The sequence below is a fragment of the Staurois parvus genome, unplaced genomic scaffold (assembly GCF_062004578.1).
Source record: "Staurois parvus isolate SC_StPar_1 unplaced genomic scaffold, SC_StPar_1.0 ptg000006l, whole genome shotgun sequence".
NCBI lineage: Eukaryota > Metazoa > Chordata > Amphibia > Anura > Ranidae > Staurois > Staurois parvus.
Genome location: NW_028317802.1, coordinates 8,275,058 through 8,289,666, shown reverse-complemented (window position 1 = coordinate 8,289,666; position 14,609 = coordinate 8,275,058). Strand labels below are relative to the sequence as shown.

The 14,609-nt window shown below is 38.1% G+C and overlaps 1 protein-coding gene across 2 annotated transcripts in view; it reads right to left on the bottom strand.

The window, feature by feature from the left end:
* ARAP3 (ArfGAP with RhoGAP domain, ankyrin repeat and PH domain 3) overlaps positions 1-14,609 on the bottom strand; it is a 215,320-nt gene that overhangs the window by 19,522 nt on the left and 181,189 nt on the right. For both annotated transcript variants that reach the window (XM_089653498.1, XM_089653443.1), the window contains exons 24-31: positions 13,117-13,185; positions 12,278-12,352; positions 11,408-11,522; positions 9,327-9,455; positions 8,063-8,196; positions 7,037-7,119; positions 5,724-5,759; positions 5,544-5,607 (exon numbers count right to left, since the gene is read on the bottom strand). In XM_089653498.1, the coding sequence (XP_089509624.1) occupies positions 5,544-5,607; positions 5,724-5,759; positions 7,037-7,119; positions 8,063-8,196; positions 9,327-9,455; positions 11,408-11,522; positions 12,278-12,352; positions 13,117-13,185 (705 nt within the window). The remainder of the gene's footprint in view (positions 1-5,543; positions 5,608-5,723; positions 5,760-7,036; positions 7,120-8,062; positions 8,197-9,326; positions 9,456-11,407; positions 11,523-12,277; positions 12,353-13,116; positions 13,186-14,609) is intronic.

Sequence of the window (14,609 nt, the reverse complement as noted above, 5' to 3'; positions counted from 1 at the left end):
TAATTTTTAGGGACTCTTTAATGACTGGCATAGTACCTAGATTGGTGTAAGTCCAATGTGGTGCCTATATTTAAAAAGGGGTCAAAATCTTTACCAAGTAATTATAGACCTGTTAGTTTAACATCTATAGCTGGGAAGAGATTGGAGAGTTTAATAAAAGACCATATAGATGAGGTCTTGCTGGAAAAAAATATTTTAAGCAACAGACAGCATGGATTCATGAAAGACAGAAATTGTCAAACAAATCTGATTTCTTTTTATGAGGAGGTAAGCAAAACCTTGGACAGAGGGGTGGCGGTGGACGTGTATACTTGTATTTTGTAAAAGCATTTGACACAGTTCCCCACACATGGCTAATGTGTAAGGTAAAGTCTACGGGCTTGGAAAAATCTGTATGTAAATGGTTAGAAAACTGGCTAAAAGATCGTACTCAAAGAGTAGTGATCAATGATTCATACTCTGAATGGTCTAGGGTTGTCAGTGGTGTACTCCAAGGTTCAGTGTTTGGACCGTTACCTTTAAATATATTTATAAACAATATAGGGTCTGGGATTAAAAATATTGTTTCAGTCTTTGCAGATGACACCAAGCTGTGGAATAACGTCCTTACAGGATGTCTCCAATTTACAAGCCGACCTCAATGCACTGTTTAATTGGGCAACTATGTGGCAAATGAGGTTTAATGTTGATAAATGTAAGGTTATGCATTTGGGGGCTAAGAATATGCATGCATCATACATACTAGGGGGGGTACAACTGGGGCAATCAATGGTGGAGAAGGATCTGGGGGTTCTGGTAGATCACAAGCTTAATAATGGCATGCAATGCCAAGCTGCGGTTTCTGAAGAGAGCAAAATCCTCTCTAGTATTAAAAGAGGTATAGACTCCAGAGAGAGAGATATCATATTACCCCTGTACAAATCATTAGTAATACCTCATCTGGAATATGCAGTTCAGTTTTGGGCACCAATTCACAAAAAGAACATTGGGGAACTGGAGAAAGTACAGAGAAGATCAACCAAACTGATACGAGGCATGGAGGAGCTCAGCTATGAGGAAAGATTAGAGAAACTGAATTTATTCTCTTGAGAAGAGGAGATGAACCACTTCAAGTCCGGATACTTTCACCCCCTTCCTGTCCAGGCCAACTTTCAGCTTTCAGTGCTATCACACTTTCAATGACAATTGCACGGTCATGCAACACTGTACCCATATGCATTTTTTTGCATTTTTTTTTAGATAAATAAAACTTTATTTTGGTGGTATTTATTCACCACTGGGATTTTTTTTTTTGCTATATAAATGAAAAAGTCCAAACATTTTGAAAAAAGGTGTTTTTTTGCAAATAAATTATCTTTCTTCATAAATCTTGGCCAACATTTATTCAGTTATCTTTTTAGTAAAAAAAAACAAAACAAAAAACAAATTAGTTTATAACCAAAAATTATATTTAAATTTTTTTTTTATTTTTTATTTATATCTTTATGTTTTTTTTCTTCTTTTTTAACATACCATCACCCTAGCAGTACAGTGTCGCCATAGTGGCACTGTACTACTTGTGGGGGGTGACAAAGATTTTTTTTTACAGTGATTGGTTTTACACCCATAAAGGCTGTAAAAGCAATCAATTCTCCTTCTCTCTGGCTGCATTCTTGCAGCCACTGAGAAATACTGTGTGAGCTGTGATTGGTCACAGCTTGTCACATGGTACAAGGCTATTGTGAATAGCCTTGTACCATGTGATCTCTGTGATCATTCACAGATTTCACACGTAGTAAGCAATGATGTCACAAGTGATATCTTGCTTACTACTCTTCATGTGATCACTGATTGGCCAATCAGTGATCACATGATCGGGACCTCACACAGAGGTCCTGTACAACGATTGGATCATGGCGCTGTGCGCTCTCAGGGAGCGCTCACAAGCAGGGAATCAGGGAGGACATTTATAAACGGCCACCCGCCCCTGCACTGCTAACGTCTGGCCGTTTATATACATGGGCCGAGGGGAAGTGGTTAAGGGGGGATATGATCAACATGAATATATACATCAGTGATTCATATAGTGAACTCGGCGTAGAGCTATTTACCCTGAGGTCATCACAGAGGACAAGGGGGCACTGGAGGAAAAGAAAATTAATCTCCAAGTATGGAAAGGTTACTTCACAGTAAGAGCTGTTAAAATGTGGAATAGACTCCCTCAAGAGTTGGTTCTGGCCAGCTCAGTGGATTGCTTTAAAAAAGACCTGGATTCTTTCTTGGATACACAGAATATAATTGGATACTAACATTTATAGGTAAAGTTGATCCAGGGAATATCCAAACGCCTCTTGGATGATCAGAAAGCAAATTGGATCATGCTTTGCTGTTTTTTTTGCCTTTCTCTGAATCAACTGTGGGTGTAGGATTATAACTTTTTTTTTTATGGTTGAACTGGATGGACTTTTGTCTTTTTTCAGCCAGACTACTGATAAGAGTTTTCAAACTCCAGGGGGAACAAATTAGGGTGGAATTTTACTCATAACAACTTGTTAAAAAATAATGTTCTTTAGCATTAAACATACATTCCACATTAATAATTATGCTGCCAAAATGAGTGTGTGCTGTAAATTGGCTATATTTTTGGCATATTGCAGAAAAAGAGAGCAACTGAGCATGTGCAGAACAGGGTGACACAGTGTACCAATTGATTTTAAACAGTAAAGACTCTTATTCTTAGTGGTTTATATAGTGTAACCGCTTATCCAAAATTGTCCAGCACTAATGGGCCATTTTAACCCTCCAGTAATGTGTTTGTGGTGCTCAGATGCAGCGGAATTGCACTTTAACATTAGTGCACATGGCCATAATATATTACCCTTCTTTGAAAAATATAAAAGATGAGGTTGTATCATATAAGCAGTTACCAACATGTCAAGCCTTAAAACTGTATGCACCTGTGAAACGGTGAAGAAAATCTGGTACTCAAAGGCGTCCATAGCAATGTTTTAACCTCCCTGGCGGTATGATTATTTCAGATTTTTGGTGCTGAAAGCGGTACCATTATTTTGCATGGAAATATGTCGTTGTTTTATTGTAGGCCTGTAATTTTTAGGAATAACTCACTGAAATCTGTCCGAACAAGAGTCTATTAAACATCCCGGGTATGATAAAATTTGAAACACAAAATCATAAATTATAATTTAATAAATAATCATAAAAAATAATAATATAATAATAATACATTTAATTCAATAATATAATCAAACCGAAAACACTGAAATTTGAAATATAGCTCCAAGTTCGCACATTGCTGAGCAAAGTTGCAAAATCGTTTTCAGTGTCTGATGACGAATTTCCCCACGAATCATTATCACTCAATTCTGCAAGTGGTTCCGATTTACTATCGCTGTTCTCTAGCTGATATAAACCCGCTTTTGACCTAAAGGGACACTTTTTGGACGCCATGCACTTTTCTAAGTTGCCAGGCAGAAAGAACAGTAAAAATGCAGGCAGGGCACAGGACAAAGCACTAGGGACAAAATGTATGTGAAATGGGTTGAAACAGCAATGTTTTACTATGTAAAATTTGTTTGGAAAAAAATGACATTTTTTAAAATTTTCAAATTTCCCGCCGCCGGCGGCGCCCGTACGTCCCGACGTCACAGGGACCGGAACACAGAAGCCGGATGCCGGCATTGGCCGGAGGAGATGGCCGGGGACGCTGCAGGGGACACATCGCAGAAGCGCAGGACAAGGTTAGCTCTGCAGGGAATCCCTATGCAGCGCCGCATGGTAAGCCCGAGTGTAGCTCGGGGTTACTGCTTTTGGTACTGACATTTTACCCCGAGCTACACTCGGGAATACCGCTAGGGAGGTTAAAAGCCTTTACAGGTTATCAGTTTAGAGTTAACCATGAATGATGGTCCTATTATTGCTTTCACTTGTATGTGCATGTACATAAATTGTTTTATGTTACTTTAATTGTATTACCTTTCTGATTACATTTAACTTCATTGCAATTAAATAGGGAGACAGCCCCTCATGTGATAGCACAGTAGAAATGAGAAGTGCTCTTTAGAGTGAATCATGGGTCTATTAGACCCCTAATGTCACCTATGGAACCCACTGAAGCTAATCAGGCACAGATCGTGATCTTTCCAACAGAAAACTGACCATAGCAGCTGAGAGTGTATTTGAAAACCCTTGCTATTAGCTGCAGTTTATAAACAGTGCGGGTAGACAATTGGTTAAAGAGCAGCTCAGGCTTAGATATCCTTAACCCTTGAGTGCACCCATAGGACAATATTATTCCAAGTATTTAGAATGAAATATACTTAGAATTTTACTTGGATAGCTAAGGGAGAAGCATCCAGCCTCCTAGGACACTAGCAAAAACTAAAGTACTGTATGACAGTTAGAGGTGGGGTTATACTGGGGGAGTGACTTAATGTTTTTTGTTTACCAGTGTTCCAACCTCCTGAAAGCCACAGTTTAACCCATCAGTCTAAGATTAGCTACTATTCCTGTGTCTGTCAATGGACGATAAATACCCGGTGACCTCATCTATGGACTGATAAGCTGAAATATACTACATTTTTGTTTGGGATTCACATATACTTTAACTGGAATGCAGGGATTCATTGCTGGATGGACCTGTTTTGTGTGAAATTGATACTCTGTGTCCTGAAGCTACAGAAGCATCATTGCACTGCAGAAAGTATTTGTTCCTGCTGCGTGATTTGTTGAACAAAAACAGATGTCCACTTTGCAAAATGTTTGGTTTGGAGTGGTTTATAAGTTGGTGAAATAGCTATCAATTATCCTGCTTTCATAACACAGAAAGTTACATAGTCAATGGGGTTGATTTACTAAAACCGGTGAGTATAAAATCTGGTACAGCTCTGCATAGAAACCAATCAGCTTCCAGTTTTTTGGGTTTTTTTTGTCAAAGCTTAAAGTGTTACTAAAGTCAACATTTTTTAAATTAAAATAATAAACATGTTATACTCGCCTGCTCTGTGCAGTAGTATTGCACAGAGTGGCCCCAATCCTCCTCTTCTTAAGTCCCCCGGCGGCGATCTTGGCGGGTCCTCTTCTTTGTGTGTCCCCATGGTAAGCCGTTTGCTATAGGGGCACACAGTGTCTGTACGCTCCATAGAATTACACAGCAGGACCTAGCCCCACCTCCTACGTCTTCCTCACTTCATTTGATTGACAGTGCTTGAGTGCTGTGTGAGCAGGAAGAGAAGGGTGAGGAGATGCAGCAGTGCACAGCACTGGATCTATTATCCCCTCTCTTCCCCTTCACACAGGGAAGTGGGGGCAAATAAATACAAAACATTTTTACCTTAATGCAAGGAATGCATTAAGGTAAACAATGTTTTTAACTTTAATGTCACTTTAATTAAACAAGCTGCAGTTAGAAGCTCATTGGCTACCAAGTGCAGCTGCACCAAATTTTGCACTCTCTACTTTTAGTAAATCAATCCCAATGTGTTATATTACCTTTCCTTAATTAGTTATTTTAAGTACTATGCATGTTATGCATATTATTATATTACCTGTGCTTTAAGAATGCTAGTGATCCAGTCCCACATCTCTGGCTGTGTTGTGCAGCAGAGGCACCTGCAAAGTATGCAATATAAATACATTTTTATATCTATACATAGTTCCAGTTTTCCAGTAATATATAAGCAATCATCATCAGCTGCCACAAGTCTCTTAGCACACACAATACTTACAACTGCTGTTTATCCAAATGTATAGTGAAGCCCCATCTAGTGAAAAAACAAGGAATTGCAATCAGCATGAATAAAATGCAATAAAGCACTGGAAGGGTAATGCAGTAAGGCAGAGCAGAACATAAAGCTTATTTTAAAGTGTATGTGATTTAAACCTATAAAATTATATTCTCTTGTTATATCCATTTTAGTTAGTTAAATATACCATGAAAAATGTTTAGGTACGTATATCCAAAAAGAGCAAATGAAAAATAACAGAGAAATCTTGTGAGCTGATAACTTTCTGTGCTCTCTGCCTCTGCTCTCTGTTACCAGTTAACATCATTCCCAGTTCTCTCAGTGGACTACAGAACACCTCCCTTCTATGTTATGGAAAAAAGGACAGGTGTTCAGTTGCTCCAAAACACCTTAGGGTTTATTTACTAAAGCTGGAGAGTGCAAAATCAGGCTCACCTCTGCATAGAAACCAATCCACTTCCATGTTTTATTGCCAAAGCTTAGTTGAACAAGCTGATGTTAGAAGCTGATTGGTTTCTATTCAGAAGCAAGCCTCATTTTGCACTCTCCAGCTTTAGTAAATAAAACCCTTTCTGTCATAGCGTGACAATGTTGCCTCTCTATACTGCACAGAGAGTATTACGACCCTAGGACAGGAATCTATAATTTGCAGCATCACCAGATGAAAATAAAGCAGGAAAACGAATGCAGTCACCACGTCCAAAGATTGATGAACTGCAAAAAAAAAAATATATATATATATATATATATATATATATAATTTTTTTTCTGCGTTTACACACTTTAACCAATCTTGATTAATATTTTTATCAGTCCGATTACAGAAAACAACAATGGAATTGCCTGTGATGAACAACTGCATTTTGCACGACATCATTTTAGTGAATAATTGAATAGAAGCTATTTGACCATTACATTTTTTATTCTGGAAACATAGCATAACTAAAACAATTAACTCTCAAACAGTCTCAAACAGACACAGTAATGGATCAGCTAATGTGTATTGCAGAATACAACAGCTGATGTGACATAAGGACAGAACAGGCATATAAGAGGAAGTTTTTAATCTTGAAACTAAAGTTTTTTCTGTTTCTATATTTCACATATGACCTAGTCCTTCATATCAGTCACGTCTACTTCATAAGAATCCTTGCCAACACAAGTTGTATCATTATTTTTATACAACAATAAATTTAAAGCCTTTATTATTATATGATGCCCAATTCACATGTGATCAATGCATTTTTGATATTTTAAACAGTTACTCTAAGAATATATATGAAAGAAAAACATACGGAGATGGTGGCTTTACTTTCTTTCTAATTCCCATGTAAACCTTGGCAGTTTCAAGAGTCCATTCTCTTTCTGGCTTGGAGCTCTGTAACAAAAGATAATACTCACAGTGACTATGATGCTTAGGTTAGGGCTTCAGAGGTGAGTATATTTCTTTGTTACTGAGAGATTTAAAATATATGTAATTATGTAAACTAAATTAGTAAAATAAAATGATGTAATTTCAAAAGTCAAATTCTGCAGCTTTCTTTAAAATAATGCTTGGTGTCCTACCATGAAGGTCCTTGTTTACATACTTCTGGGTTGATTTCTGAAAACTAGAGCGTGCAGCTCTGCAGAGAAACCAATCCACTTCCAGGTTTTATTGTCAAAGCTTAACTGAACAAGCTGAAGTTAAAAGCTGATTGGCTACCATGCACATCTGCACCAGATTTTACACTCTCCGGTTTTAGTAATTCAACCCCTTCATGTCATGGGGCGACAACATTCTGCCCCTGTCTCTCAATTGTTCTACTGCATTGTCACCTGCCCATACGGACATCCAATGGAGACCACAAGTGTGTGTCCACAAACACTATGCAGGCGCGGTTTACTGCTGTCACTATCGGGAAACCCATCCCGAGAAATTCTATGTATCCATCACTGTAGTGCATGTAAACAGTAAATAGCTGCAAAAAGGCTGCAAGAAATCAGCAGCCTTAGGATGTAACTAAGGATAAAAATGTTTAAAAAAATCAGACATTTTTCCAATTGAATCTTATGTTAAAAAAAACAAGTGTTAATCTTGGGTGAAAGTTTTGTGAACCGCAAGTGAAAACATTGAAAAATGACTTTTTATTATTATTGCTGGACCTAAGGTGTAACCAGTAATAAAAGATACACTTTCAATACTCCTGTTTTGTTATCCAATTCTTGATTGATGTTTTTGTTAGAATCAAAAAGAAAAAGCATGAAAGCAAGGAAGAGGAGAGAAAATAAAAAGATGGGATGAAGAAGAGAAAGGATCAAAGGGGTTTTAGACATTACACCTTTTTTTCTTTAAGCAGAAGCAGTTTTCGATCCTTGATAACAAAATATCTCTCCTGAAATTTGCAGGCCAGCAGCTTTGGGGTTTCTTCTCTGCATTTCAACAAGCCACATTTTGGGGTTTCCCTCTTTGTACCTAATGGACACATATAAGTTAGCGATGCTTACGTTTTTAAAAATCTTTATTATGTGTTAAAGATACATATACTTTGAAAGCACAAACATTTAAATAACCATGCAATCCTGTAACGTTTAGTGTGAACTTGTGGTTAGGCTATGGACATTACTGACCTCTGTAGCTGCAGGCACTGTGGAGTAGTTCATCCTCAGATTCACAGCAGAAGCACTGAGAATCTTTAAGGCTGCTCTCTTTATAGACAGCAAAAAATATCACTGGTGTCTGTAACTTGGAAACCTTTGTTGTGAATTGCTGCTCTAATATAAACACAGAACAAATGCTTTCGGATAGGGCAGTAGAGTGAGATGAGCTGTTCAGAGAATGAATTAATTCAAGTGTGGTTTGGACTAACAAATAAGAATACATAATGGTGCTTCGCAAAGAAAATTATATTTCTTCACTGTGATAGCTAAGCAGCATCTCTGTAATCATGGCAGTAGACAGTTCTCTTCAATGCATATCTAATAGAATATAAAACACATCTACATGCCTTTATTACCTATGGCCCATGGATACGAGGATGCCACCTAGCAGTGGGCAGTGTAGGGGCTCCATCTGAGATATTATGGAAAGGGTAGAAGGAGGAATATTTTTTCTTGTTAGTCTTAACCACGTGTATCATCTTAATGAATGCCTATACAGGGAATCACATTATGCAGATTAACAACAAAGAAGGTTTGTCATAGACCTTGGCTGCTATTGCTCTGTTCTTGAATGTATTGCTTGCAACTTTCTTGTGATATAGATAATGCATTGATAACATTCAGATGGGATGCAGTGTATGATCATTCAATGATATGGCATTAGCTCATTTTTTACCATTGTACCCCAAATTAAATTCATGGTTGGTGCCTTTCCAGACTGTCAAAATCTGTCAAACTGCTCCATCATCTTGGAATGAATATGCTATAGATTAGGGGTTCCAAGAAATAAAAACCTTTAGTAGCCTGATGTGCCCATGTATGAGCCTTGTCTAACATGACAATTCACAAAGTCTGGAGTGGCCTATGGTAAAGAATATGAGCAAGGTGATTGTTTTAACAAAGGGCAGTGACAAATTAGTTTTGAGATCTGTGACTATGATCCACCTGTGAACAGACAGATTCCTTCAGCGAATGAAATCTTCTTTACAAGCAGGTAAGCAGAGCTAGGCTCCGCCAGCTTGCACCACTGTAGGGCTTGCTCCAGGACTCTCTCCTTGGGATGTAAAGGTCTCTCTGTGGAAAAATAGGAATATAATAAATATCAGGAAAGAGTCTTGTTAATTGGTCAGTTTAAGGTTATCATTGCAATTTACATTACAAGCCCATTGAAAGGTAGGCATAGCTTTAACATCACCACATTCTAAGGGATTTTAGACAGGCAAAAGCATCACACTTTCAAGTGCACTCAGCTTGTATTTGAGATCACTTAAATGTGTTCCCCATACTGTTTCTTCACAGGTGCTTCTGCAGCTAACTGCCAGGCCTAAACACCATTCACGCTGACAGGATGACATGAGATCAAGTCTGTCTAAAATCTGACATATCCAATAAGAAGCTTACACAGGGTGAGAACAGTGGAGGAATGAAGCAGCAGAGGAGTTCAGGGGAAGTAAGTATAAGTGGATCAGGAGTGAGCTTGATCTGCTTTTATATTCCCATAGACTTGTATGGTTTGAAAATGAACAAAAGCCCATAAAAAATATTTATAATACCCCTTCATCTTAATGGTTTTCTCTCTGTACACCTTGTGTAGCTACAAGGGGTGCAGAAGGTGTTTTAGTTCCTGTTCCCATGAGGTCAGTGGGCCCATCATTACTGTCATTTTATTCTATCTATTCTATCTTTACATCACCTCTTCTAGGTTATTACATGCTGTCTGAGCCATTACTAGGCTTGTCAGGATTGATGAAGATCCATTTATACCCATTTTATTAAAACAGTAACACCTTAGGGGCTGCAGAGTGCTTTTTGCTGCAAAAGTGAAATCAATATAACGACTGAAAATACAAGATTTTGAAAAGTTAAATCTCTTCATTTGGCATGACACAATGCTCAGTCTCTAAACCACACATTTGTTTCTCTAAAACTTAAAACAGAACTATAACCCCTGTCATTTTTCCACTGTGTCTTACTGTGAAGATTTACTTTCACTTACTGTCCCATAGCAAAAACCGGAATTGAGAATAAATCCCCCTCAAACTTAAGGAATTGCGGTTTGTCACTAGTCATCAGAACTAATGTCCCTATTGGAAGATTTTTCACTTATGGGTGACAACCCAAAACGTGGACATTTCTTTCACTTTCACTCTTGGTGATAAAGGTCAATAGGGGAAATAGTGAGGATAAATCTCCCTAACAGGGACAAAGACAGCAATAAAAAAAAACTGGTAGGTGTCCTAATACCTCTCCACTGTACCAAAATTAAAAAAAAAAGTTTACCTTTAACCCTGGTGCCCAGCATCAACTCCTATGAGCTCAAACCAGTGTTTCTCAACCTTTGTTTCAGTCAAGGCACACTTTAAAATTATGGACAGTCCTGAGGCACCATTTAAAATTATGGACACTCTGGAGGCTAAAATGGGGTGCCTCAAGACTGTCCATAATTTTAAAAGGGCACCACATTCTAAAATGTGAAAAACTATTCTAATAGTTTTATATAACGCAGCAACATCCACACATGTAAGACACCCAACATTAGAGGTGATTTATTCTTCCAAAGAAAATGCACTTTTGCACACTAAGTAGTATTCCAGTGTTTCTCTTTGCCATCAGTTTTTCTCCATCACTGAGCTAATGTGATCCCAGCACTGATAGAGGGGCAGGGGAGGGTCAAACTATGATGCTGTGCAGGCAGCTGACATCCTCCTTATCAACTAATGATGTAATTGGTTGTCAGGACGCCGGGGGTTAGAAGGTTGTAATGGTGCACAATGAAAACCTGTGGCTTTGTGTAATAAAAAAGCAGGCTTGATCCACATCCTGGCTTGTATACAAGTTTTGGGCAATTTTCAAACATTTTGCCACGGCACCCCTGAAGAAACCTCAAGGCACCCTGGTTGAGAAAGGCTGGCTCAAACCATCATGGACAAAAAGAACTATAACCTGTTTAGTAACAATCCTGGCCATGTTTTATTATTAGTGGTTCTTAAATCAATATGTATGAATTCTTCATCGCCTTTGCTTACCCAGTTCACCATTTTCAAAAACTTCAAAGGTCAACCAGATGTCTGTACTGGCTGGAATATTCCTCATATCTAAAACCTGATTGGTTAGTTCTTCAGCAGTCATCACAGGAGAGACCTAGAAAAGACTTAAAAGTTAATTTTGAACATTTGTAATGCTTATATTAGGAGTTACATACTGAAATTTTAGTCCTTAGCAATTTTGATGGGCAGGGGTGTCCCTTTAGGCCTAGTTCACACTGTCATGATGTGGTAATGCACAGTGCCATGCATTCTTAATTGCACCCCAACGTACTTTGCTAACGCATGTATGTTGTACTGCACCACAACACAGGGAAAGACTACCATTTATTGTTGTGCATTGCATTGCAGAAAAAGTATATGTTTTTTGGTGTGTTTTAAATGAATGGACTGCTCTTACACAATGCATATTAGTGCCTTAATAAACAAGTGCAATAACACACAGCAACAGTGTCAATCCAGCCTCAGGAATACCATAATCAGCTATTTTGAACAAATCAACTAAGTAGGGATACAGCTCCTCACTGTTGCTTAATTTTCTTTGGCTACCCTTGAGGGATCATTGCAACATATGACAACTAGTCGCCTATAAATAGGATGTTTTGACACAAATTTTTTCTAGAAGTCAGCGGCTCTGAAATTCTGGTTTAAATGTTGATGATTACATGCAGTGGAAAGCATAAAAATGTGACATTTCTGTCATTTTAAATAGTGCATGAGGGGTTGCCCATAAAGTCCAGTAAACAAAAACATTCGCCCTTTATAGTTTATTTGGGATAGCGACACCCTAAAAAACCTTGTATTTATACATGTTACAGTTCTATATCCTATTACGGCTCACTAATCACTGACCTTTAAAGTAACACAACAGTCTTGTTCTTTCCTTTCCAAGTAAACCTCAATAATGAGATCTCCGGCTTGTGACAGCTGTTGGAGAAAAGTATATATTTTATTATTAGATGTTTATTCACAGTGTATTACTTCAAGAACAACACTTGGTATTGGCTATAGTAAACATAAACCCCAGTTAAACATGAAAACATTTATATTAAGCCTGTACCATTCAAGGTTTAATTAATTAACTGTCAGGGTCTATAGCAGGCACCTCACAAGGATTTGATCTAAGTCCTTCAAGATTTCTATCAACTTTCTGCCCACCATAGTACAATGCTTGGGTTGGGTGACAGACCAATTGGAGAACAGAGACTGAATTGTGATAGACAGAATGGGGTTTATTTACTAAAGCTGGAGAGTGCAAAATCAGACTCACTTCTGCATAGAAACCAATCAGCTTCCAGGTTTCATTACCAAAGCTTCATTGAACAAGCTGAGGTTAGAAGCTGATTTGTTTCTATGCAGAAGGGAGTCTGATTTTGGACTCTCCAGCTTTAGTAAATAAACCCCAAAGTGTCACATATTCCCCCTTATTTAGATAAACCACATTTTTTTTTTTATTGAGACAGCAGATAGCACTTGTGTTGGTGAGGGTCTGTACTATCCAGCACAACTTAAAGGGAACCTTTTGCTGTATGAAGAAAACAAACATTGAATTACTACATAGCCGATGTAAACAGCCACTAACCCCTCTAAAGCTTATAGAATGATGGTACACGGAGTTCAGCTTTAATCCTTCAAGAGACGGCATTTAGATGAAATGTATGATAAAGATACACTACAGGATGTGTTGTTACCTGAACATCCTTCCAGGTTGTGATCAGGCTGTTTTCCAAATCCATTTGTGTCACCTGCTCTTCATCAATCTTAAATAAAAATTAAATGCGTCAGTTTTTTGTTGATAAGCTAAAATAGTCAAACTATATATCTCGCCTACACAAGAAAAATAAGTTTGTTTGTGCTTTCTGTTATAGGAAGATATAAGAGATACTGCATTTAGCAGTTATTTACTGAAAAATATTCTTGGCCTAAATGAAAACAAATGTAGCCACCCTTTTGAGGACTGTTAGAATGAAATATACTATACTTTTGTTTTTGGATTTAGATATATTTTAAAGTGACTCTGTTTAGAGAAAAGCATGGGGCTGCCACAACTGACCTCTCCTATAAGAATGCACCCATTCAAACTTGAGCGTTTTTGCTACTCATTTCCCTGCGCTTGACAACGTCTTACTACACCTGACTATGCAGAGCCCCATTCTTTCTAACTGTCCCTGTTCACACGTGTACGCTCAGCCACTCTACGCTTTATATCCTATGCTCTAAAAAGTACATGAGCAAGTTTTAAGTGGATTTAGGAGTTTTTGATCCCATAGACTTAAGTGGCAATGCCTGAAATTGCATGATTCACATGTTTTTGTGAATTTTTACACCTGAAGAATTTCTCTCCTTTACTTCCTTAGCCTAGGAAACAAATTCCTGAAGTTTGGTACATGTGCAAAAAACCCCATAAAACACATGAAATAGGCCTATAATATGCCAGGAAAAAGCCTTTCAAATGCCTGAAAAATGTAAAAAAAAGGTTCAAAATCACCAGGAATATGCTCTGTTCAGTTGTAAATGCAGGCTTAGTCTGCTACTTTCTCTTTTTTTACGGCACGTTTTTCCTAGGTCTGTGGTTAAAAATATTCCAAGCCAGGCACAGCCATGGAACATTTTTTAAAAAGTGGACCTGTGTTGGCAGACCCCATACTTATAAGCACAGAGTCACTTTAAAGTAATTTAGGGAAAAACTGGCTCCTCTTGCTGTATTTAACCATTGGAATATGCCCCATACAAAACTCACATTGTTATAAATGTGTAGCCTGCACTGTGAGCTGGGAAGTTAGAGGCCAAGAGTAACAATACATACATGGCTTTCCATGGAAATAAAGGGGAACCTATTGCCATCTTCATACTCTATAGATTAAAAGTCAGCTTTGCACAGTATCTCACTGTTCTCACTGGACAGGCTAGAAAATGCCAGCCCAGGCATCAGCTTCATCAGTTAAAGCAAAGTATGGGACTAATCTGAGATCTTGGTCATGCATGCAGCCTTGCTTGGAAGAGTCTGTACGGGGGGGGTCAACTGACTTTAACATATTTAGAATTATGGGAGCTACAATAGCTGCATGTGTCTGAAGATGCACACTCCAGGGCTGTCATCCTTTTACACTTCATTCACAGCCTGGTGAGTCAGTGACCTGGAATAAGCATAGTACATGCTTGTTCCAAGTCAGTAACTCTATAA